Raw genomic sequence first — 25,567 nt, 5'->3', positions numbered from 1 at the left:
GGAAATACATTTATGGAATGAATGTCTGGGTCTTGGAGTTATGAAGTTCTGCAGAAATTAGAAAAGTGTATTTTATCCAGTGCTGTCAGGAGTCTTTGAAATGTGTCAGTTATTTTGTTTGTTTTGTGAATGCAGCTGATGCATCCTCGTAACTGCACGACAGAAATAAAACAAAGGTCAGTAAGAGGTCAATCAGAGGGACTCATCTGCATCTTTTATGCTAAAACTAGACCACTTCTAAAATGAATCAAACCCACAGATGGCAAGTAGACATGGTGGCAAGATAATTACATAAATAAATAAGAATCAGTAATAAATAAGACATTAAGTGAAAATACAGAATACAGGAAGAAAAGCATACCATTTGTCTGCTCTTGTCATTAAATAAATACAAACAAACATGAGCCTGTGCATGAAGCAATAGGGAAAGGAAGAAAAAATCATCCAGGATGACTGAGAGGGAGTGTCTGATCAGTGTGACTAGGACAGCTGAACGTTTCTGTCCAATGGGCAAAATGAGAACAGAATATTTTGGCAATTTAAAGCCAAAATATTCAGTGTTTATCCCTTTCATTTGATCTGAAACATGAGTTATGTTATATTGGCAGACTCCATCAGTAAAGGTTAGATTTAATGACCATAGACTCATTATGTGTATATTTCCATATTGCACTGTGTGAACAAGCATGCGCATCAAAGACACTTGACAAAATATGACTCAGATTCTGTGTAGCCTTGTCCCAGCAGCATGGAGAGTGACAACACAAAGACAGACACTGACTGGACCCCAAATGGAGCCCAGCACCAGTCACACCCATAAGTTCACAGTCCATGCAGTCATCCAAAAAACTTCACTGGTCCTTTCTCCTAGAGGTCCATCCGAGCAGGTGTTTGAGTGTGTGAACCAGCATGTTGTCCCTGACAGCTCTGGTAACCCTGTTCCACAGGCTCTCCTCCCTCCATAACCCCCTCCTTCTCTTCTCTGCTCTCAGCTCAGCCTGCAGCAGCCGCTGCTGGAGCCGCCAGTGAAAACGGGAGTGTAAATCCACACCCTCAATGGACGTGGCCCGTCCCAGGCCCAGCTGCAACAACTCCTCATTAAGACACACACTGAATAGTCTGCCCTGGATGAGTGGAGGACAGAGAGATAGATGAGAATAACAGTGGAAAGCAATTGTCTTTTGATGACACAAGGCTGTAGAAGCCTAAATTTCGATAAATATTCTTAGTAATATAATAAGAGCAATTGCAAGTAATACTAGACAGTAGAAAGACCACTAAATATAAATATTAGCAGTACAGAAAAAGTCTTGAGTCAGCTCTTTGGCTAAGGTTGTACAATGTGGAAAGACAAGCTGCCATAGTTACTAAGCCTGCTGAGTATGGAAAAAGGTGCATCAAAACCAACTGTTTGCAGTACACAAACCTAACTGAAGGTGTTGTTTATTAAAGAAACATACTTATATATTTAATCTCAGCTTTGGTGAACATCTCCATCTCTCTGAATTAAAGCAAAAAAAGAAAAAGAACCAAACCCCTTTAACTGTTCAAGTCCTGTTCAACCCTGTAACCAAGGGACACATCTGTGGGTAACTGTAGAGTGTCTCACTCACTGTGCTCACTGACACCACACATTGCAGCGTCTCATCCTGTCGTCCCACCAATCGGAGCCACACCATCTCCGCCGGCCTCAGCTGCTGACCAAGCCAGTTACACCCCTCTGGGGTCAACTCCACACCAGCCAGACGAACCTCTAGTGGGGTCAAAGGCTGACCTGCCACAAGCCAGGGATGGAGTGAGTCAGGGGTCATTTGTATCCAGTGATTCTTCTAAATCTCCACAGAGTCAACACCAGCCCACTTGAAAGCCACATTTATGACAGGAAAAGCATTTGAAACAATGTGTTTCCAAAAGGTTTTTAAGCGAAGATGTTTTCACTGCACCACATGCCCATTATCTGAAGGAGTCCCTGAATGAGAAAAGGTTCTACACAAAGGCTGGGGTTGGAAGGGCCTTACAGACAAAACAAGAATATACACTAACGCCCTCACTATTTGATCAAAGATCCTATTACAGTCACATGTGGCATTAGAACCTTGAACCATTTTACCTAAGGTTCCACAGATTTTAAGACTGAAATCATGATGATGTTTCTGAGTACATTACAATTCCTAAATATTACAGTTGAGTTTGATGGCACAGCTTTTCTGCAATATTCAGACTGAGTTAGTTTCAGGGTGTGGTTCAACTGTAATATTCAAGTGAAAGGTGTGGCTAGTCTCCAATATCCAGTGGAGTTTGAGAAGGGTGTGACAAGTCTGTAATCTGACTGCAATGCATTCCCTAGAGAATTGAAACCAAACCTGGTAAATGTGCAAATGCTGACAATTATGTTCCAGTTTATCCCAAAAAATGAGATAAGTGACTGTTACAGTCCATTTCCTAATCCATGTTTTCCTTGTGCCCTGTCTTGCATGTCTTATCTGTCTGTTCCAAGTTGCTCAGGTCCATGTTTTACCCTGTTCCTTGCCTGGATCCCACTCACCTGCTGCCACTCACCTCATCAGCCACTGCATTTAAGCCTTGTCTGTTTCCCCACTCGCTTGCCAGATTATCTCACTATATTCATGATTACTGTGTTGTTTGCCTCGCTTATTTTTGCTCTTGACCTAGCCTATTCCTGTATTTGTGATTTTGTCTTGTGTTTTTGTTACCTCAGCTTGGATCTGGTGCCTCTGTTTCGTGTTTTTTGACTTCTGCCTGTTTTTTGGATTGTGTTTTTGCCTAGTGTTTTTTGGAACCTCTGCCTGGTTTTTCTGACTCTCTGTGCCTGATTTTCTCTGCCTGATTTTGACTACCGCTTTTGTCTTTGTCCACTGGTACCGCCATTGTGTATTTGTCTTTTGGTTTTTTGGAAAGAGAGGATTTCATTAAACATCTATTAAGTAACGTTCTGTCCTCTGGGTCTGCTTTTGGGTCATCACTCTACCAGGCCTCACCGGCCCTAACAGTATAATCTGGCCAGCGTGGACCCAGCAGACTTTAACCAGCTTAGGAGCGCAGTGGAGAAGCAGGGTGCATTGTTGGGTGCCCATCAACAAGAAATTAGCCAGGTGAATCAAAGTCTGAAGACTATTTCCCAGACACTAGATTCTCTCACTTCTCAATTTCAGCAGCTTCAGACTGCCCCATCCCCAGCTCCCATGTTTCCAAGTCCTCCTCCTCCGCCCCCAGCCACAGCATTACCTCCCAGAGAACCAAGGGTCCCTGCACCCCAGCCATATGATGGAGAACCAGGTACCCGTCGATCGTTCCTATCTCAGTGCTCTCTAATACTGGAATTCCATATTGGGGAACGGCGATGTGGGACGCCAATGCTCCATGCTGCTTCAGCTACCATGACTTCACTGATGAAATGAGGAGAGTCTTCAATCGCTCCTTCTCTAGCAAAGAGGCAGTGAGAGAAATCATGGGGCTTCATCAAGGTACATGCTCTGTCTATGACTATGCCATTGGTTTACGCACGTTGGCAGCATCGTGTGGGTGGAATGATCATGCCCTGTTTGACATTTTTTAATGGGTTATCTGATCCTGTTAAAGATGAGTTAATCTTCCCTCAGATCTTCAAAGCCTTTTGGACCTGGCTTGTCGCACTGACGCACGCATCAGACAGAGGGAGAGAGAGAGAAGACCCAGGTGCATCATAAAGTAAGACCCGTTATTCCCCCTCGACCCACTAGTCCTCCAGTCGAGCCCATACAGCTGGGTCGAACCCAGGTGACCCCAGGGGAGCGCCAGTGCCGACAGGACATGAAAGCATGTTTTTACTGTGGTCAGATGGGTCATTTTTGCCAGTCCTGCCCATTAAAAGGAGATGCCCGCCAGTGAGTGTAGGGGGCCTGGCAGGCACTTTCCATAATCACACCCCTATTAGTAAAAAACCTGTGGTGCTCGTCTTTAATAACCAGTCCCATGCTCTTCATTCTCTTGTTGATTGTGGAGCTGATAGGTCCCTCATCTGTTCCTCCACCGCCAAGAGCCTGGGGGTACCCGTACACACCCTGGATCAACCTCTGACTGCCTAAGCTCTCGATGGAAGCTGTTTGAGCTCCATCACTCACAGAACAGCTGTGGTTTCATTAAGAATATCAGGCAACCACTCTGAGGTAATCTTTTTCATGTTATGGAGAATTCTCATGTCTCCATTGTTCTCGGTTGTCATTACACAATCCCCACATAAACTGGACTGACAACACTATTTTGGGATGGAGTTCCTTCTGTCTATCCTCATGCCTCAGGTCTGCTGTAATTTCTGTCTCTTCTCTTCCCACAGCCACTGAGGAATTCCCAGACCTCTCTAATGTGCCTCCTGAGTATTCGGATCTAAAATCTGTTTTCAGCAAAACTTGTGTAGTATCCCTTCCCCCTCACACACCCTCAGACTGTGCTATTGATCTTTTTCTGGGCACCACTCCCCCTAGGGGTCCACTCTACTCACTCTCACCCTCTGAAAGAGAGGCCATGAATAAATACATCTGAGTCTCTGGCTGCTGGTATCATCTGTCCCTCCTCCTCTCCTGCAGGAGCTAGTTTCTTTTTTGTTGATAAGAAAGACAAGTCTCTCCGTCCCTGCATCGACTACCTTAGACTTAATGCCATCACTATCAAGAACTGTTATCCTCTACCACTCATGTCAACAGGCTTGTAGTTACTACAGGGTTCCCAGATTTTTACCAAGCTTGACGTGCACAACACCTATCACCTTGTGAGGATTAGAGAGGGGGATTAGTGGAAGACAGCTTTTAACACCCCCACTGGTCAATATGGTTATCTTGTGGTTCCATTTGGTTTGACTGATGCCCCAGCTGTGTTTCAGGCTCTGGTCAATGATGTCCTAAGAGACTTTCTCAATTTTTTTTTGTTTTTGTGTATCTAGATGACATTTTAATCTTTTCCCACTCTCTTGAAGAACACGGGCTCCATGTCAGGCAGGTCCTTCAGCAGCTACTGGAGAACAAACTTTTTGTCAAGGCAGAGCAGTGTGAATTTCATAAAGACTCCGTTTCATTATTTCCCCTTCCAAGGTCCAGATGGATCCCTCAAAACTGAGGACGGTTGCTGAATGGCCCATCCCTACTTCAAGATGCAAACTCCAGCGCTTCTTGGGGTTTGCTAACTTCTATAGACGCTTCATCAGAGACTACAGTTCCATGGCTGCTCCCCTCACTGCACTCACCTCCACCAAGGTCCCTTTCCACTGGGATGAACGAGCAGAGAAAGCCTTTTCTAACCTTAAGCGGAGATTCACTTCTTCCCCCATACTCACCCTTTAAGATCCCTCTCTCCAATTTGTGGTTGAAGTAGATGCCTCAGAGTCAGGAGTGGGGGCTGTTTTATCACAGAGGTCATCCAAGGACAACAAACTGCACCCATGTTCTTTTTTTTCCCCATCGGCTTACTCCTGCTGAGAGGAACTATGATACTGGTAATCGGGAACTGCTGGCAGTTAAGTTGGCCCTGGAAGAATGGAGGCACTGGCTGGAGGGAGTTGAAACCCCTTTCATAGTGTGGACTGATCATAAAAATCTCGAATATCTCAGAACTGCCAAGCGCCTAAATTCACGACAAGCCAGGTGGTCCCTCTTTTTCTCTCATTTTAATTTCACCCTCTCTTACCACCCAGGTTCTAAGAATGCCAAGCCAGATGCTCTTTCACAACAGTTCTCTCCGGTCCAGGATCTAGCCTCTTCAGAAACTATCCTCCCTTCCCGGGTGGAGGTGAGAGCGGACTTGATGGAGGTGGAGGCTCTGGTTCACGACTCAGGATCAGGAACCTGGACCAGGTAATGTGCCACCTAACTGTCTTTTTGTGCCCCCCTCAGTCCGGTCCTGGGTACTGGAGTGGGGGCATAGCTCTGGAATTGCCTGCCATCCAGGGGCAGCCCGGACCCTGTCACTTATACAACAACGGTTCTGGTGGCCATTCATTTGGGACGATGTTCAAGCATTTGTGGCAGCTTGTGACACCTGTGCCAGGAATAAGACGGGTAACAGACCTCCTGCTGACCTAAGACCTCTCCCTGTCCCTCACTGGCCCTGGATTTTATCACAGGACTCCTTATGATATTGTGTCTGATCGTGGTCCCCAGTTTTTGGCCCAGTTCTGGAAAGCCTTTTTTAAATTCATTGGTGCTTTTCCTAGTTTGTCATCAGGTTTTCACCCCCAAACTAATGGACAGTCTGAGCTTGCAAACCAGGAACTGGAAGTAGCCATCAGGTGCATGGCCTCCCACCAAGCAGCATCTTGGAGCAAGTTCCTGCCCTGGATTGAGTATGTCCACAACTCATTATCCACCTCTTCCACTGGTCTCTCCCTCTTTCAGTGCTGTCTGGATTACCAACCTCCCCTGTTCCCCGCCCAAGAGGAGGAAGTCACCGTACTGTCAGTCCAGGCGTTTGTACGCCGATGCTGGAGGATCTGGTCACGGGCCAGAGCCTGTCTGTTATGCTCTGTAAGCATCTTCAAGAAACAAGCAGACCGATGCCGCTCCGCAGCACCAATATACTGGGTTGGCCAGAGAGTAATGCTTTCTACCTGAAATCTACCCCTCAAGTCCAACTCCTGCAAGTTGGCACCCAGGTTTATTGGACCATTCCCCATCAAAGGTCATCAACCCCTGCTCTGTCAGGCTCTCTTTGCCTCTGGCCATGCACTGTATTCACCCAACGGTCCGTGTCTCCCAAGTGAAACCCCTTGTTTCTAGTCTGCTTGGATCTGGTGCCTCTGTATTGTGTTTTTTGGAACCTCTGCCTGGTTTTTCTGACTCTCTTTGCCTGATTTTCTCTGCCTGATTTTGACTACCGCTTTTGTCTTTGTCCACTGGTACCGCCATTGTGAATTTGTCTCTTGGTTTTTTGGAAAGAAAGGATTTCATTAAACATCTAAGTAACGTTCTATCCTCTGGGTCTGCTTTTGGGTCCTCAGTCTACCAGGCCCACACAGTAAGAATGACACAAATGATAACAAAAGCAAAATCACATGTTATGGTTTAATGTGATTGTGGTTGTGTGACGATGGATGTGTGATTTGTGGTGGGTGTAGACATGATCCTGGTGGTCTCCACAGCAGCTGTGATGGCATTTATGGGGCTTTACATGGGGGCTTCATTCTTTTGTTTCCAAACAAATCACCTCTAAACAATTGTTTACAACAATGAAGACTATGAAAAGGCATCAGGGAGAGGCATCATGGAGCTGGTTGTAGGGCTAGAAAGTGACAGAGCAGTGTGTGTGTGCGAGCCCTTACGTTTAGTCAGCAGAGAGGAGAGTAAAGGCACATGAATTGGAACATGGTCCACCTGAAGCCCTTGGTTTGACACACTCCTCACACGTCCTCGCAGACTGACATTCCTCTCAATGAACCACAGGGGAATTTCGGAGGCACACCCAAATGTGGCTGTCTGACAAGATAAGTAAAAACAAAAAAGGGCAATGTGGAACTCACATCCTTATGGATAATTTAAAATCATCTGGTTTTGTCAGAAAGATCAGGTGTACAGATTAACATCAGTGTCACTACAACTCCTTCCTTCGTAACGTTCACAATTTAGTCTACCTCGTGTTTGAAAGATTCAGCCAAAACTGTTGTAAACTTCGAGTGATTTGCTATCTACCAAGTGTGCTGACCATGGAATCCGACGAGGAAATTCGTTACGATATGCACAGTTATGCCAGGAAATCTTTAGAAACCAGCTTTGATGAAGCTGGAGAAGAACTCACTCCGCTACCTGAAACACCTGTCTCGTGCCCTGCTAAGAAGGCAAAACCTAGCTGCAATACTCCTAAAACTCCATTTGCTATGCTAGCTGTGATGCTACATGTGGAAAAAAATGCAAGTAGAAAGTTTGTGGAGACTGGTATCTGTGGAAGCAGGTGTCACTAATAACAGTGCGTTGATAAAGAACCTCATTGACACTCTCGACTCTTTGGGCAAACAGATTGAAGCCATAGCTGAAAAAGTGGATTCCATTGAAGGCAGAGTTGTGAGGCTGGAGAAAGAGAATGCTACTCTTTGTGACAAATGTGAAGCATTGGATGCATATAAGGGAAGATGAAACCTGAGAGTTGCAGGCATGGAGGCTTTACGCCCTGCAGTCGGCAAACAGATGACTCTGGGACTCAGTGAATAGCCTTGAGGTCGAGTGGCTTTATTGCCGTGAGACAAACACAGTTTTTACAAAAATGAAAAATAAAAAATAATATCCTTCCCAGGACTGTTTTCCCGCCAACTGTTCATACATTACACCCCCCTTACTAGTTAACTTTCCGCCAGTCTTCGCTTCAGTATTACAGTACCCACAATGCATTGCCCTTAAAGCACCCACGCTACATTTTACAACAGCACGCATAGTGCAAGTGCAAGAAACATGGTAGGCGACCTTCCTGGTGCATGCATGCATTAAGCGTTAGAGTATAGACTTTGACTCACAACACTACCTTTCTGTTTAGGGTGAAAAAAGAATTATTCGTTTATTCATTTCTAAGCCGCTTATCCTAATTAGGCTCGCGAGGGGTGCTGGAGCCTATCTCAGCGCTAATGGGGCAAATGGCGGGAAAACACCCTTGACAGGTCACCTTTCCATCACACTGAAATGAATTAGTAGAAGTAGATTAACATTAAGCTTAATTTCATTTCAATTATTTAAGTGCCGTCTATTCACCATGTCCTTATATCTGCCAACTAACTTAGTTGTAGCAGTGCTCAATATTAACTGAGGCAAGTGGCAACCATTACATGACCCAGGGTTGCCCCCTGTGGCAACTGCATTTTGCCAATATTTTCATCAAATTTGTATCATTAGCCATTAAAATAACAATTTTTCTCCCTGTCTGCAAGAAGCTCAGCGCAGGTGACATTCAAATTTGAAACTCCACTATTTGTGCTTTGCCAAATACCATATTTGGATTCAGCTCCACCCCAACATGTATAAATAAATAAATATATACTTACATAGAGAGAGAGAGAGAGAGAGAGGTGAAAATTTGATTTGCTCCACGCAAATCATGCTGAACAAGCCATTGCAAACTCAAGCCCATACCACCAATTGTCTGTTCATTATGAGCATCTCTGTGTTACACTCTACTCAGTCCAGACAGCAGGCACAGCTGACAGGGTAACAGTACATTTCCACAGCTGCGATTTTTGCATCGCTCTCACTAAGTTTGAATGAGCACGAAATTCACACTGATGTCATGAAATTGATGTGAATTCACAGAAGCATGTGAAACTGAGATGGCGAATTTTCAACTTTATGCAAATGAGAACCACACGAGAACCAGTCAGTTTAGCATGAGATGTGTTTGGTATGTGACATTCTCTAGAGAGGCGGGAGTAACAAAAACAGTCCAAGATGGCGGAGGCTAAATGCTACATGTAGCATGAAAAGATGTATATAGCCCCTTTAAGACACACACTGCAAATCTAAAATTATCTAGGAGGAGCTGTATGTGAGAATGCATATGTTCAAATTAGTCAAATCGTACCCTAATATGTTACGGGAACCTAATCAGCAGTACAAAAAAACTCTCTCAGTGGCTCTGGTCGGGGCAAATAGACCACTATAGACCGTCACTGAAGCGCTTGAACTTTTCAGCCAGGCTTGCTGTTTTTGCAACCATGCCCCCAGTGTGAAATTTCACAATGTGAAACTCACAAGGTGTTTCGCTGTGTGGAAACCTAGCATAAGGCATATAGCACAATCTCTTCAACTGATGATAGTTTTAAGGAAGCCATAATAAACATGTAAAAAATCATCTAAACATTAGACTTATTCAAGTTTTACTGCTGAGCCGGTTTCTTATTTAACATTTACCAGTTTAATGCTCCTTGCAATGACTATCACTCCGGCAAAGGCCAGTCCAGTGCTGATGTTCTGTGGAGGGGAGGGGAGGGGAGGGGTAAAAGAGCAAAATTATATGCATATATAATTAAAAACACAGCTAAAGTTTATAGATATGTTACAAAAAAGAATTCAGATCCTGCAGTTAGGTGCACTAAAAGAGTTGTATTTGCAGAAATACCATCAAATTAAATCAAATTGGATCAGATCTGCACAGTTGCACTGAACTGTGGAATCCACATACAAAACTAGAATTTAACCACTAGGACAAACATCCAATTAAAGCCCGTAAGAAATGGTAGTGTATGTGTGGCCAAACTTGAGATCAAACTCGGAAAGTGCCTAAAGAATAGCATCCGGGAATTGTGCCTTTACTATGAGGCACCGTTGTGGACAAAAGTTGTGCGAAAAACGTGAGAGAGAATGAACCCTTTTTGCGCGAGAGAGATGTGTTGATAGAGAGGACCTGCTCAACAAAATGGTAGTCTCGTTTTGGGCACAAACAGGTTGTTTATGATTATAGCTTTTGGTTGTATTTGAAACTGCACACTGCATACTACATACTACACCAGTAGATACTGCCCGCTATTTTTATTTTTTTTTCCTTGATAAGGCTGTATAGCTGCACATTACTAAGCCCTTGGGTTGGGTTTGTAAATACCTATGGTAAAATGAATGGGATATTCCATTTCCTGGGTCCATTTGAGTGATCCACTTCGCCTCTCTATGAGCAATCGAAATCATAAGTTACAACTCCTCTACTTGTCCTTACTAACCGGCTACATGTGTGAATATGGGAGTAAGTAATTTATTTCTCTGTGTTCTACCTTGTTTCCATATGGGTTGTGGCAACGACATAGGGAGATATTTTCAAGTATTAAACCTGGATAGCTGCTACTTTTCATTGGCACGCACTATCGAATGGGCAGCGCCCCTGTTCATTGGATCTCTATCGCAAGCATCTTTCGTTCCCTCTCGCGTTTTTCGCACAACTTTTGTCCACAACGGCGCCCAATAGGACGCTGGATTAAACTGTACATTCACACTGACTGTACGTTCACACTGAGAGTGGCGAGAGCGTCAAAGTGACCGGAAGTCATTCATTTTCTATGAGAGCCAGCGTCTTTAAGCGGCGAAGAGCATCGCGGCAAAGGGTGTCGCGGCGAGGGTGGTTTGGGCGTCAAAATACAGTTGAAGTTCGGTTAACTTTATGGTAATGAGATATGACGCGGTTTGGCGGCAACCAATAGAAATTTTGAAGTGCTCCGCTCTAGAGAATTGTAGAGAACACAACAGTATAAACTATTGTTCCCACAAAACTTTTGGTCCTAAGCAAAATGTTGGAGAAACTGATTATATCTGTGGCGGGTTTCCCCATGTTGTACTGTAATGTAGGTTATGCACAAACGTTAGTGTTAATTAAAGACCAAGGCTAGTAAACGTGTCCTATAAACTCCATGCTGGAATTTGACCTAGCCTAGCATTAACACAAAAGAAACACAACAAAAAAACTTTTAAGTAGTGTTTTTAGTTAGTTTATTTTCGTTTATTACGAAATATGTAATTAGCATTGTTAATTTATTTCTGTCATCGATCGAGTTCTCACCTTCACATTTAAAATATCTCATAAGGTTAACTTATAGCCTACTGGTGGTCAGTCAGCACAAAGATACCGCTCGACCTGTTTGTTTGCTTTGTGGCCCCTTTAAAAAACATTTGCATAACCAAGCTTTCCGAAGGAACTTGTACCCGCCTATTTCATCAACGTCAGAGCGTCCGCAGTGTTCAACAGCGTTGTTGGTAGGGAGGCTTGAGTGTCTTTTGACGCTCTCGCCGCTCTCAGTGTGAACGTAAAGTGAGAGCGGCGAGAGCGTCAAAATTCACTCAAGCCGCCCTGCCAACAACGCTATCGAACATTGTGGACGCTCTGACGTTATATGAAATAGGTGGGTACAAATTCGTTCGGCATGCTTGGTCATGCAAACTTGTAAGGGCTGAAAGGCAAACAAACGTGTAGACCGTATATGCAGTTTGATCATAGTCGTTGTGGGTTGAAATGCTGAAATTTGACTTAGCATTGTTAGCACTTAGCATCACCGCAAAAGTCACACCACACAAATGGTTATTTCTAGGTTATTTCGTTAGTTTATTTTGTTACCAAACTTGTCATTGTAATTGTGCATTTCTTTCCTTAATCGATCAATTTCTCAGCTTCACATTTAAAAGATTTCATTCAGAGTTAACTTATACCCTACTTGTGGTCAGTCCGCACATATCGGTCTACACGTTTGTTTGCCTTTCAACCCATACAAGTTTGCATGACCAAGCATTCCGAACGAATTTGTACCCACCTATTTCATCAACGTCAGAGCGTTCAATGTTCGATAGCGTTGTTGGCAGGGCGGCTTGAGTGAATTTTGACGCTCTCAGCGTGAACGTACAGTAACTGTACGTTCACACTGAGAGCGGCGAGAGCGTCAAGAGTCGCCCAAACCTCCCTACCAACAACGCTGTTGAACACTGTGGACGCTCTGACGTTGATGAAATAGGCGGGTACAAGTTCCTTCGGAAAGCTTGGTTATGCAAATGTTTTTAAAGCAAACAAACAGGTCGAGCAGTATCTTTGTGCTGACTGACCACCAGTAGGCTATAAGTTAACCTTATGAGATATTTTAAATGAGAAGGTGCGAAATCGACCGATGACAGAAATAAATAAACAATGCTAATTACATATTTCGTAACAAAATAAACTAATGAAAAACACTACTTAAAAACTTTTTGTTGTTGTGTGTCTTTTGTGTTAATGCTAGGCTAGGTCAAATTCCAGCATGGAGTTTATAGGACACGTTTACTAGCCTTGGTCTTTAATTAACTCTAACGTTTGTGCATAACCTACATTACAGTACAACATGGGGAAACCCACCACCGATATAATCAGTTTCTCCTCCATTTTGCTTAGGACCAAAAGTTTTGTGGGAACAATAGTTTATACTGTTGTGTTCTCTACAATTCTCTAGAGCGGAGCACTTCAAAATTTCTATTGGTTGCCGCCAAACCGCGTCATATCTCATTACCATAAAGTTAACCGAACTTCAACTGTATTTTGACGCCCAAACAACCCTCGCCGCGACGCCCTTTGCCGCGACGCTCTTCGCCGCTTAAAGACGCTGGCTCTCATAGAAAATGAATGACTTCCGGTCACTTTGACGCTCTCGCCGCTCTCAGTGTGAACGTACAGTTAGGGAGATGTGTGCCCAGATGGGAGTTATCGCAGAAAATATATTTTGTGTTCGATTTTATTTAATCTTCCTACAACAAACCAAGTGGTTAATTTTTCTAACTGTCAGTTACGTCGATACTTTTTTTCTGAAAGCGTCTTTTTGTATGCTATCGTTACAAATCCTTGGCGTCGTCTAACTGTACGTTCACACTGAGCGCGGCGAGAGCGTCAAGAGTCGCCCAAACCTCCCTGCCAACGACGCTGTTGAATACTGTGGACGCTCTGCCGTTGATGAAATAGGCGGGTACAAGTTCCTTCGGAAAGCTTGGTTATGCAAATGTTTTTAAAGGGGCTATAAAGCAAACAAACAGGTCGAGCGGTATATTTGTGCTGACTGACCACCAGTAGGCTATAAGTTAACCTTATGAGATATTTTAAATGAGAAGGTGCGAAATCGACCGATGACAGAAATAAATAAACAATGCTAATTACATATTTCATAACAAAATAAACTGATGAAAAACACTACTTAAAAGCTTTTTTTTTGTTGTGTGTCTTTTGTGTTAATGATAGGCTAGGTCAAATTCCAGCACGGAGTTTATAGGACACGTTTACTAGCCTTTGTCTTTAATTAACGCTAACGTTTGTGCATAACCTACATTACAGTACAACATGTGGAAACCCACCACCGACATAATCAGTTTCTCCTCCATTTTGCTTAGGACCAAAAGTTTTGTGGGAACAATAGTTTATACTGTTGTGTTCTCTACAATTCTCTAGAGCGGAACACTTCCAAGTTTCTATTGGTTGCCGCCCAACCGCGTCATATCTCATTACCATAAAGTTAACCGAACTTCAACTGTATTTTGACGCCCAAACCACCCTCGCCGCGACGCCCTTTGCCGCGATGCTCTTCGCCGCTTAAAGACGCTGGCTCTCATTGAAAATGAATGACTTACTGTACGTTCACACTGAGCGCGGCGAGAGCGTCAAGAGTCGCCCAAACCTCCCTGCCAACGACGCTGTTGAACACTGTGGACGCTCTGCCGTTGATGAAATAGGCGGGTACAAGTTCCTTCGGAAAGCTTGGTTATGCAAATGTTTTTAAAGGGGCTATAAAGCAAACAAACAGGCCGAGCGGTATATTTGTGCTGACTGACCACCAGTAGGCTATAAGTTAACCTTATGAGATATTTTAAATGAGAAGGTGCGAAATCGACCGATGACAGAAACAAATAAACAATGCTAATTACATATTTCGTAACAAAATAAACTGATGAAAAACACTACTTAAAAGCTTTTTTTTGTTGTGTTTCTTTTGTGTTAATGATAGACTAGGTCAAATTCCAGCATGGAGTTTATAGGAGACGTTTACTAGCCTTTGTCTTTAATTAACACTAACGTTTGTGCCTAACCTACATTACAGTACAACATGTGGAAACCCACCACCGATATAATCAGTTTCTCCTCCATTTTGCTTAGGACCAAAAGTTTTGTGGGAACAATAGTTTATACTGTCGTGTTCTCTACAATTCTCTAGAGCGGAGCACTTCCAAGTTTCTATTGGTTGCCGCCCAACCGCGTCATATCTCATTACCATAAAGTTAACCGAACTTCAACTGTATTTTGACGCCCAAACCACCCTCGCCGCGACGCCCTTTGCCGCGACGCTCTTCGCCGCTGAAAGACGCTGGCTCTCATTGAAAATGAATGACTTCCGGTCACTTTGACGCTCTCGCCGCGCTCAGTGTGAACGTACAGTAAGCGTTTGTAGCTCTCTGTGGTCGTTAGTTAAGGATACAGTAAAAGCGTTAGGTATTTAAATTTTGAGACGATAACTTGGTTGTTATAAATAGCTTAGATGAATGTCGTCGCTGACCTATGCTGACCTAAAAACTGTTCAAATTCAAATGCACAAAGAAAACCCGTTCTGATGCAACATATGCCACAGTTTGCCAAATTTGAACGCACCTCAGGTTTGCTGTAGTTTCCCATGTTTTCTTGTAAAATGGCAAAGCTGCTTTGTCATTTTGCGAAAGACATAGCCAGTTTAGACAACAGCTTTGGCTTTATAAGAACCGGATTGTACTAGCGATCAAAATGGGGTTGTTTAAAACATCACTTTCGACATTACTCCGTAGTACTGATCTATAGCCTATTCCAGCACATTTTAGCCTAGACACCAGACGCAGTTTCACGCGCCCTTTAAATAACACTGTGGCCGAGACAAATGATTTCATACCCGGAAAATATTTAAATTGTCGTCTGCAAACCGTGACAGTGTAGTTACAATATTAAATGAGCGATGTTCTCCATTCTCTGTGAGGTTTTCCCGACGTGATTCCGCCATGTCTACAAAACTGAAAGCTACAATTAAAGCCCCGCCTTTTGTGGAAGACTGCTGAGCCGAAGTACATAGGGCCATACAAGCGGTTGTGCGCCACCGCTGTACTGGGGGTGCATTGGTGTTTAAGTAAATCAATAAACGAATGAACCAATACGGTAAATCAGAATTTGCTTATTTTTATTGCACAGAGCATATGCTTAAAGACCCTTGAACATTACATGTTGGTAACAGTAAGCTATATTTTCAGTTCTCGATTCAGTCACCCTGTCTCTTCGAAAGCTTTTTTTTCAAACGCAAATGTTTCTCTGTACAAACTGAAAATAGCTTCAAGTGCACTTGATCTGAACTGTGTTTAGCTATGACGTCGTTCTTTGTTTGTAGTATATGGAGCAATCATTTGTAAAACTGTGCATAAACAATTTATAACCTAACCAAACAAGGAGGCACATGTCCAGTGTTGCAGTCTACTGACAAGGGGGTACTAAGGATGAATTTCGGTGACAAATTTAGTGTGAAAAGGAACCCTGCCACATAACAACAGGTAACACATTTTAGTGTCCTTTGTGAATGGTTTTTGTTTATTGTATGTATTATAAATATCTATTCCATGGAGATCATAACAATTTTAACCTCACTATTACATATATGTCAGAAAACATCACTGTACTTGCTGAAAAACCTGTGCCCTCTTAACAATGACACTGGCAGAATTAATCTGAATGTTAAAATGATCCTTCAATCACATAACCTTTTAAAAATGCTGGTGACTTACTGCACACCAAATTACAGTATGTCGAGCACATAGTAAGAGCTTACACTCAAACTGTAATATTCAGAAGTTACACAAAACATGGAAAAAAACCCATCAAAGTTGACATTTTTGGTAAATCACTAAAAACAGTGATGAACAGGTTTGAAGTGACATGACTATCTGCTGCCCCAGCAGAATTACACATTCAGACAGTACTGAACGCTCTGGCACATTCAAGATTTATGATGGTCAGAATAACTGCATTCACTGCAGCACTTCTGCTGTGTGCTCTACTCACATTCAGCCTGTGATCTACTGATGCTGTTTACAGGAAATCTTTTTGAAATCAAAAGGAATATTTTAAGATGGATTTAACAGTAGGCCAGACAATCAGGATCATGATCATTTTTGGGTAGGACGCTTGCAAGAGGTTTCTGCCTCTGGAAACTGAGAAATCTTGCCTCAAGAAACACCCATTAAGTTTAAAGAGCAAAGAGAGATACATAAAAGACCAAGAAAAAACATAAACAAATGGAAAAATGAAGGGGAATGTCTAAATCAGATTCAAACAAACTAAAACTACTGCTTCCCATCCCTGACTGCTGTGCTGTCCAATTCTTTCCCTTTTCAGTTAAGCCATAAGGCACCCTCCTCAGACATAAAGGACTTAACCAAATGCTTCACACCTTTTAGATGTGACAGGGTTAGTCCAATTGTTTATCTATTATGTCTGGTAGGACATCACTAGGAATACTTAGAACATATAAAACATTCCTGTGTTTAATGTAACTCTGAAATGAGAAGAAAAAACAAGGCACGAGTAACTCAAGTAACTATAAAGTAAAATTGTAAAGTAACTGTACTATAAAGTACAGTTATAACTGTAAAGCTGCTGAGAGGATTTTATCAAGGCAGACGATGTTCAAGATTTCAAAGCAGCGACTATCTTGTATTTACCTATAACCTGGCGTTTTGCTCACTTCTTTCATTTTTACATTGTGCCCTCTTTAGCAGGCTACACAGTCAGATAGTTCAGTGTTCCTCAGTCATGTTCCTGCCAACTCACAGTTCTGAATATTTTAGGTCTCTCCCTGCTCTAACACACCTGATTCCACTCATCAGCTGATTATCAAGCCCTTCGTCAGCTGAATCGACTGAATCAGGTGTGTTGGGAGAGGGAGATACAAGATACACAGACCTGTGTATCACCAGGGGCAGCACTGGGAAACACTTGATCAACTTTATTTCCCTACCTTAAACCCAGTGTGAATGTGTTATGTGCCAAATGACCGCTGCCTTGTTTTGTTCACGGATAATGGTGCAGCTAGTGAGGAGAGTGGGAAAAAGACGTGTGTGGTCCAGTCCCACTGAGGTCAGACCCCAGCTGGAGCAGTGATTGAGATGGAAGGAGCAGACGGAGGGAGAGGAAGGAGCTGAATGCCCGTGGAGGAGAGACAGCTGACGGTTGGATAGTTGGACTGTGTGCTGGAGATAGGGAGCACAGGAGGAGTTGGAGGATGCTGTGTTATTTGGTGACTCTACAATGCCAAGCCGAGGGGCTCTCGTCCTGTAACCGTTTCAGTCTCTTCCCTAGTAAGAACCACCAGGCCAGTCCAATCGCGGCACACACCAGAGACTCCACATAGTATCCATCCAGCGTGACCACACACACACCACCCTCTTTAGAGCACAGCTGAGAGAAAGACAAATGAGATTATACACGCAACAGTGCCAAATTCACTGAGCTTCTGTTTTGCACATTACTAATGTACCTCACACAAATACTCTGAAACTAAGATCAGAGAACACAGACAACATAAATGAAGAAAAAGAAAAAAAGCAGCATCCGTCTGACAGGCATAGCAAAATGGACATCATTTTCCATTTTCCTCATATAAGCAAAAGCTATTCTGGGATTTTCTGTTTTGTCAGTTTTCAAAGTTTATGAAACATTTTATTAAAAAAAAGAAAAAAAAAAATCAATGGACCATCAAGAAACAAAGAGAAGCATTTCCTGGTAAGAAAAATACCTCAAAGTAGATCTGTACTATATTGGGGTTTAAGTTATAATGGGGTAAAGATCATATTTAAAGATAAAGGTTATAACAAGACCATTTGTCAGAGAGAGTGAATTCTGCTAAGCAAATCCATGTCTGTATTTATTCTAGTGCCATCCACACAAATGTATGAAAACGGCTAACGGAGCCCTGGCTGAGCGGATCACATACCCCCACCTCCTCCATAGTGCCACAGCCCTGTGCCACGGCTCCCTGGCATTCTTTTGAGGTCAGAGGGTCAACCAGCCACAGAGCAACTGTGGAGGGCCAGTTCCCACCAAGGTTCGTCACTGTGTTGAGAAGGGTCATGTAGGTGCCCCCAATGACTGGGTCACTCACTTTGGCATGGAAGGCCATGGTAGCCACATACATGCTATAGAGTGCCACCTGGTGGAGAGAAGAAGCTACAGTGAGTTCATCAGCACATTCTTTTAGGTCTCCTCCTCTTCAGACATAAAGAAGACACATATAATACTTCACACTGACACTCTGGGGCTAAAGCTAGCACGGTAGCCATATGGGTGTGGGAATGACGCGTGGGCGGCCAATCGTGGCACCTCTCATTGCAGCAGATCTCTGCAAATGTGAAGTGACACTAAGGCCTTGGACTTCACACAGTGTGTGTGTGTGTGTGTGTCTGAGATCACCTGGTGTACAGTGTAACTAAGCAGCACCACAGCAAAATAGTAGACAGGGAATCCTCCGTCCTGTTTCACACTGGGCGTCCACCACACCAGCAGTGCATACTCAAGACCAATCAGCAGCCTACAAGAGCAAAACACATCGTCAATACACTCATGAATAAGAAAGATATAGGCAATATGTGACTTGTGTGTGTGTGGGGGGGGGGGGGGGGGGGTATGAGCATCACATAAAATTATCAAGTCATTATGAATTCATCACATGGATTTATCAGTCCTGATGGCCTGAAGAGTAATGGGCTGATATTCAAATACAGCAGTTAGAGATTAGGGATAGTGCAGGACTCTACCTGAGGGGGAAGGCCTTGTAGAAGACATCGAGCGGCCGGGGACCAGCCGTGTACTTGCTGATGATAAGGGGCAGCAGGATCTGAAGGGGCACCATGGGCACTGCCAGCAGGGCCAGCTGCTCTTTGGGCACACCAGCCTCCACCAGCTTCAGCCCTGTGACTGCATCTGCTGCAGAGAACCCAATCTAACACACACATGTATACACATGCATGCATGCATGCATACACACACACACACACACACACACACACACACAGAAAGAGAAAGAAAGAAAGAAAAGGAGAGAGAGAGAACAAAACGCATTGTAACATGCAAACACTGCACAATGGTTGAGGACCGACATGTGTATAGGAATACAACCACAGATATGTACATTATCAGTGCAAACGTCTGCAGCTTCAGCGTCTGCAGAAACCTCCATTCACAGAATTGTGAGAAAATGAATTAGATCTTTGTGAATAACAGAAAAAGTTGGTGTACTGTGTGACTGTGTACTGTGTGACATACTACTACTTATGTCACACTACATACTATGTGTCTCCACCTTCACAGCCCCATACCTTTGCTGTGAGTAGCAGACCGCAGAAAGTAAACACAGCTGGTAACTTTACTATGGAAAACAACAGCCTGTACGTTTCCATCACGCCCTGTGTCTCCTCCCTCACTCTTTTCTTTTTCTTCTCTTGCTTGTTATTCTCTTTCTTAATGATGGCAACCAGGGTGGTTGACACCATGAACAAAATGCCCCAGAAAAACAGAAAATCTGAAAAAAAGACCAGCACATTAGGAGAATACATTATAAAACCACAGGTTAAGGTTAATGTTTAAATATCTAAATTACTCTGTAACATTCTGCAGAATGAAGAAGAGGAAAAGGGCTAAATGTCAAAAACATGACATCCCAGTGAATGTGGAGGACTGTGCTCTTTCACCATAATATTACAATGACATATAATACATTTACAAGTAGGACATTCAAATCTGTACACAGGGACAGACTGTAGTCAAGGACCACTGGTGCAAACATGCATACACACACACTCACACACACCCACGCACATGCATGCACAGTCACACATGCACACACAAAATTAACTAAATTGACATCCAACTCCTCTCACCCAAACAAAGAATCTCCAAACAACGTTCTCTGGCCTACCTGACAGAGTGACCATACCCTTTTCCCTGGGTTCAAACCTAAGGTATTTGTTACAAAAGTCTGCTGACTCCAAGGCCAGAAATAGCACATTGCCCAAAAAGTAGCCAGCCGTTTGCCCCACAGAGTTACAGGTAGAGGCATAGCCAACGTTCTCTCGCGACAGCATAGTCAGCGCCCAGCCGTCCACTGCAATGTCCTGTGTAGCTGCCAGGAACGCCAGCATGAAGAAAGCCACCGTCAGTGTCAGCACATCTGGCTCCCCCTGTCCCTTGGTCTGCAGTAGCGAGTCCACCGTGAAAGACAGATACAACATAAAGAGACCAAGCAGATACTGGGTGGGCACCAGCCAGGACTTCCTGCGGCCAAAACGCTGCAGGTACACGGCGTCCACCATGGGAGCCCAGAGCAGCTTGAGGCTGAAGGGCCAGAAGACAAAGCTGAAGAAAGCCTGGTCCTTATAACTCACATTCTTGCTCTGCATGATGAGAGGGATGCTTCCGGCCAGGCCCAGTGGTACGCCCTGCAGGACGTAAAGGAACAGGAGTAGGCACACACTGCCCAGCTCCCCTCTGATGCCCCTTTGCGTTTTGGGGTTCCTGTCCTCAGAGTCCAAAGTCCGAAGTAAAGGCTGGTCGTCCCCATCCTCCATGTCAGAGAGCTTGGTTTCCCCGTCACTCATGTGAGCCGACGCAGGAGCAGACTTCCTCTGCCTCCCACTCTTGTGGATGATGGTTTCAGACAGCTCCATGTTTGTATGCTGGGCATCAGTCCAGCTCTGCCTTTAAGAGTCCTGTACATGAAACGAATGACGGTGATCAGAAAATTATACATGGGTGACAGATTAAGCTCCATGTGGTCAGGCACCTGACCAGTTCAGTGTGTGCTGTTTCTCACTCCATCAACATATGTTTCACTAAAACCCACCTACTTCAACTGAAAAGGACTAAAACAGCCTCAGTGTCCATTTGTTCCACCCTGAATTAGACCAATGCAAGTTTACAGCTGATTTGCTGATGGTGGCATGCTATTAGTTAAGTGCACTGACTATATAGATTATAATGCTCTCGGGTGTCATTATCAGTTTTCGTCGTCTCATAAAGAGACTACTTCATGGTGGGACAACAGTACTTCAAGCCGGGGGAGGGTGTGGGGGGCTATGTCGTGAGCGTAGGCTCGACAAACACCATTATATACCATACATAACCACATAAAACCACATATATAAAATATGAATGGTGGGACTACTTGCTAAAGAACTGAATCAGCGAGGTACGTAGTCCTTTAATTGTAAAGACACACGCATTACACGACAAGTGTACTGCATTCTAAGAATGTGGGTAGAAGCGATAAAAGGATGAAACAGAACACTAGTACACGGTTTGAACCAAAACTTACCTTTTGTGACGGAACACCTCATGACCAGGCAAGAATCGATGAAATAATGTTAATGAAAGCATGTACAGCAAACTGATAACCAATTAGGCGGATATATGACTGACACTTCCGGCCTAAATACAACAAAAATCTTACACGATATCTTCCAGAAGGCTATATAGAGAATAACTTAACTTGTTTTGGCAAAGCGTCACTGAGCTTGACACTTCCAGGTCGGCAAAGCACTGTGTCTGTGCATCAGTTAAATATGTTCGACGGTTTCAGATGACGTGTCATATAGCTCTAACTTTTAGTTCCACTTCCAGGTTCGCTTCATTCTGTAATAATTTAGTGTTCAAAGTAATCTCCATGGTAATAATTTAGTGTTCAAAGTAATCCTCATGGTTGTGAGTAGAGTTGTGCTCAACTCAGAATAGTGTAATTGACTCTTATTCATATCGTGAGGTTGATATTGAATTGAATTGGCAACACCCCAAAGAAGCACTGGAATTAGAATATGAATGGCAAGAAGCGAATTTTATTGAGTGAAATTCAAATATTATTTTTCCTGCCAAAACCGCTATGTTAAACCCTACAGGTTATTACGTATTAGCATGTCCATTTAGCATGTCTGTGTAGACTTGATTAAACAAGTGCGTTTTTTAGCCCGGACTTAAAGACAGGGAGTGTGTATGAATCCCAAACATTCATTTTAGGGCTGTTCTGTAGATGGGGAGCTTTGTGAGAGACTACCCTCCCGCCTGACGGAGCTCTCACAATCCTAGGATTGTCAGACAACATGCACACAGGGAGTGCAGGAGAGGGTACAGTTATAGGAGACAGATGAGCATTCAGTGCTGTTTATGAGAGTAGGTGTAATTTGTAATAAATTAAACATTGAGCCAACACAGAAAGGCCAGCGCATTGCTAATGAGTTCAAGTGTTCTCATTGTAAGGAGAACTACAGTTTTAGATTGTAATACTAAAGAGAACAGAAGACAAAATATTCAATTTAAAGAAATATGCCTTGTTTATTCCCATTGCTACTCATATTTATTGATCTGATAAAACATGGTTGTATTTGTTTCTTTTGAAACGTTCCTTATTGTTCATCTATGTTACTCAGTTGTGTGTGCGTGTGTGCATATTTAGTAAGTGCATACACTTTATGATGCTGTGTAACATTAGCAGCTCACCACTGTGTTTGCCATACTGTTACTAGCTCAGCTGCTAGCGCTGTTGTGTACTGTAGTTCATATTATAGCTTAAGCTATACAGTGTTTATTTGTAGCATTCTCTTTACATACAAGTAAAAAGAACTGAACTTTGCTTCTGCGCCTGGGTCTTCATTCAACCTTTTCTGTACTGAGTGTTTAGCTAACTGTCAATTCGTGCACAGTAGACACACATGCAAGGGGACAGAATACTTGCTGTAAACGATAAACCAAAGTAACAAAAATTGCTTTCTCTTGCTGTAAACAATAAATGTCAGTTGAGTTTATCAAATGAACTGACAATTTATTGTTCTATTTTTCAGTTCACATACATTTTTACTCCTCTATTTATCAATTCACATGCATTTTTATCACTTCCATTTTTATTGGTTAATTTTTGTTACTTCCACCCTTGAGGCTACTTTCTCTAAATGATAAATGGCAATTTTGTGTTGTGAATGATGAATGATGAAATATGGCTCTGTATTCATCATATCATGACTGTTTTAATCAAATCAGCTGTAAATGAATCAAATCACTTAATCAATAATTTATCACTTTTTCATGTCACATCCATTTTACTGCTCTATTTTTCAATTCACATGCATTTTCATTGCCTACATTTTTATCAGTTAATGTTTGTTGCTTCCACCCCTCATAAGTGACAGACATCATGAACCATTTGTTCACATGACTGTCCCCCAGTGGCAAGTGGAGAGGTAACTGAAGAGTCCTGACTTCAAATTCCAGTCTGAGCCTGAGCTGCTTGACCTCATAAAACAGCAGACACAGCGTTACCTTAGCCACTGAGCAGACACAGCATTACCTTAGCCACTGAGCAAACACAGCATTACCATAGCCATTTAGCTTAAAACAGCAGGCACAGCGTTACCTTAGCCACTGAGCAAACACAGCATTACCATAGCCATTTAGCTTAAAACAGCAGACACAGCATTACCTTAGCCACTGAGCAGACACAGCATTACCTTAGCCACTGAGCAAACACAGCATTACCATAGCCATTTAGCTTAAAACAGCAGGCACAGCGTTACCTTAGCCACTGAGCAAACACAGCATTACCATAGCCATTTAGCTTAAAACAGCAGGCACAGCGTTACCTTAGCCCCTGAGCAAACACAGCATTACCATAGCCATTTAGCTTAAAACAGCAGGCACAGCGTTACCTTAGCCACTGAGCAAACACAGCATTACCATAGCCATTTAGCTTAAAACATCAGGCACAGCGTTACCTTAGCCACTGAGCAAACACAGCATTACTTTAGAATTACTTAAAGAAGACCTCCCTGTCACTCTTTTCAAAATTCTACATCTGAGTTGTTGTAAGATTATTTGTTTGGGTGAGAAGAATTGGATGTTAATTTATTGTTTTGTAAAATTTGACCCCAGGGCTTACTATTCAGCCCTGACATTATCATTAAGCGTGTGTGAGTGTGTGTGTTTTAAATATCTTTCTATATATTTTTAGCTGTCCTTGAGCATGTCTATATATATTTATCTGTGAAATCTGTTATGTATAGACAGACAGACAAGTAGACAGAGAAATAAACAGACAGATATTGGCTTTCAACTAAGTGTATGAATCCCAGCTTCAGCACAAAGTGTCCCCTCAAAACCTGTGTGGATCCTGTGGCATACATAAAATGGAAGTTAATCCAATGGAGTATATCCACTGTCAAACGGCTTCCGCTCCATGTTCTCTTTCCTTTTTTCCCTGGAACAGATGATTAGCAACTGTATGGGGTTCATAAGCTCCATGAACTTGGTAAAAAGGTTTAAATTGGCATGTGACAGGATACAGTGAGCAGCTCATGTGACAGTCATTCAACCCCCATCCTCTTCAGGAGACAGCCTGTGTCAGAGACCACCGAGGAGAGCAGGCTTTGACAAATGAGAGCCTGTGGTATACTGCTGGTCTGGAGAAGACTGAGTCAAGTCAGTGAGCTTCTCTGACGGTTGACAGCCTGACCAAAGACGTACATCTCCATTCTCAGTAAGAGTCCTTCACCATGTGTATCCCACAGCCTAACAATCTAGTCCACTGTACAGTTTTATGACCTGGGGGAATTAAAACACAATTCAAAATATATGTCTCAAAGAATCCTACTTGTCTGGTTTATTTGCTGTTGAGTGATTTCCATCTCTGGCACAGAGTAACCCTGTAAATTAATGTTTTCCCCTCTCCTCAGTGTTTAACACCTAAGTGAATATGTAATCTTGATGGGGAAAAATGTTTCAAGAGGTTTTCTAACTGCTAACTTGACTCAACACAAGGGGACACCATGGAAACTCACACACTAGGACTGTCAAACTGGTTTGAATCTATATTTTTCACCTTCCCACTATTTAATTCCTCTTTCCCTGAGCACCATAATGCAATGAACAAAATGAAAGACCTGTGTGGCATTTTTCCTGTTTGGACTTTTCCTCTTTACTCTACCTGGAGTGGCATATAAGCTGGGTTTTGTATCTTTCTCAGATCCTGTATCAGCATCAGTGCCCTCTTCATGCTGCCCATCCTGTAATTTAAGTCATG

General features: G+C 43.1%; 2 protein-coding genes across 3 annotated transcripts; both read right to left on the bottom strand.

Annotated features, from left to right (window-relative positions):
* Positions 1 to 356: 356 nt before the first annotated feature.
* c18h3orf33 (c18h3orf33 homolog (H. sapiens)) lies at positions 357 to 15,469 on the bottom strand. Its single transcript, XM_030765248.1, has 5 exons — positions 15,362 to 15,469; positions 9,873 to 9,932; positions 7,307 to 7,460; positions 1,614 to 1,774; positions 357 to 1,124 (listed from the first exon to the last, which is right to left on the bottom strand). The coding sequence occupies exons 1-5, from the start codon at positions 15,467 to 15,469 to the stop codon at positions 852 to 854; spliced, it is 756 nt and encodes a 251-aa protein (XP_030621108.1). The 3' UTR covers positions 357 to 851.
* A 168-nt stretch (positions 15,470 to 15,637) lies between these two features.
* slc33a1 (solute carrier family 33 member 1) lies at positions 15,638 to 22,026 on the bottom strand. 2 transcript variants are annotated; one of them, XM_030765089.1, is made up of 7 exons: positions 21,821 to 22,026; positions 20,426 to 21,215; positions 19,827 to 20,029; positions 19,266 to 19,450; positions 18,922 to 19,039; positions 18,446 to 18,661; positions 15,638 to 17,910 (listed from the first exon to the last, which is right to left on the bottom strand). In XM_030765089.1, exons 2-7 carry the CDS (start codon positions 21,171 to 21,173, stop codon positions 17,743 to 17,745), a joined length of 1,638 nt encoding a protein of 545 aa, XP_030620949.1. In that variant the 5' UTR covers positions 21,174 to 21,215; positions 21,821 to 22,026; the 3' UTR covers positions 15,638 to 17,742. The 2 variants fall into 2 exon arrangements, with proteins under 2 accessions (XP_030620949.1, XP_030620950.1); XM_030765090.1 differs by having other exon boundaries at positions 18,452 to 18,661.
* Between the last annotated feature and the right edge of the window lie 3,541 nt (positions 22,027 to 25,567).

This window comes from Chanos chanos, chromosome 2 (genome assembly GCF_902362185.1).
Source record: "Chanos chanos chromosome 2, fChaCha1.1, whole genome shotgun sequence".
In the NCBI taxonomy this organism is placed as follows: Eukaryota; Metazoa; Chordata; class Actinopteri; order Gonorynchiformes; family Chanidae; genus Chanos; species Chanos chanos.
This window is presented reverse-complemented; position numbering and strand designations above follow the sequence as displayed.

What these genes read in the sequence shown, in the direction of transcription:
- slc33a1 (XM_030765089.1), bottom strand. Translation starts at nt 21,173, where the DNA reads ATGGAGCTGTCTGAAACCATCATCCACAAGAGTGGGAGGCAGAGGAAG. An exon ending in GTCTGCTACTCACAGCAAAG is followed by an intron (nt 19,451 to 19,826) that starts GTATGGGGCTGT and finishes TGTGTGTGTTAG; the next exon opens with ATTGGGTTCTCTGCAGCAGA. An exon ending in TACAAGGCCTTCCCCCTCAG is followed by an intron (nt 19,040 to 19,265) that starts GTAGAGTCCTGC and finishes TTGCTCTTGTAG; the next exon opens with GCTGCTGATTGGTCTTGAGT.
- c18h3orf33 (XM_030765248.1), bottom strand. Translation starts at nt 15,469, where the DNA reads ATGGCGGAATCACGTCGGGAAAACCTCACAGAGAATGGAGAACATCGC. An exon ending in ACAATTTAAATATTTTCCGG is followed by an intron (nt 9,933 to 15,361) that starts GTATGAAATCAT and finishes TCCCCTCCACAG; the next exon opens with AACATCAGCACTGGACTGGC. An exon ending in TTGCAAGGAGCATTAAACTG is followed by an intron (nt 7,461 to 9,872) that starts GTAAATGTTAAA and finishes TTATCTTGTCAG; the next exon opens with ACAGCCACATTTGGGTGTGC.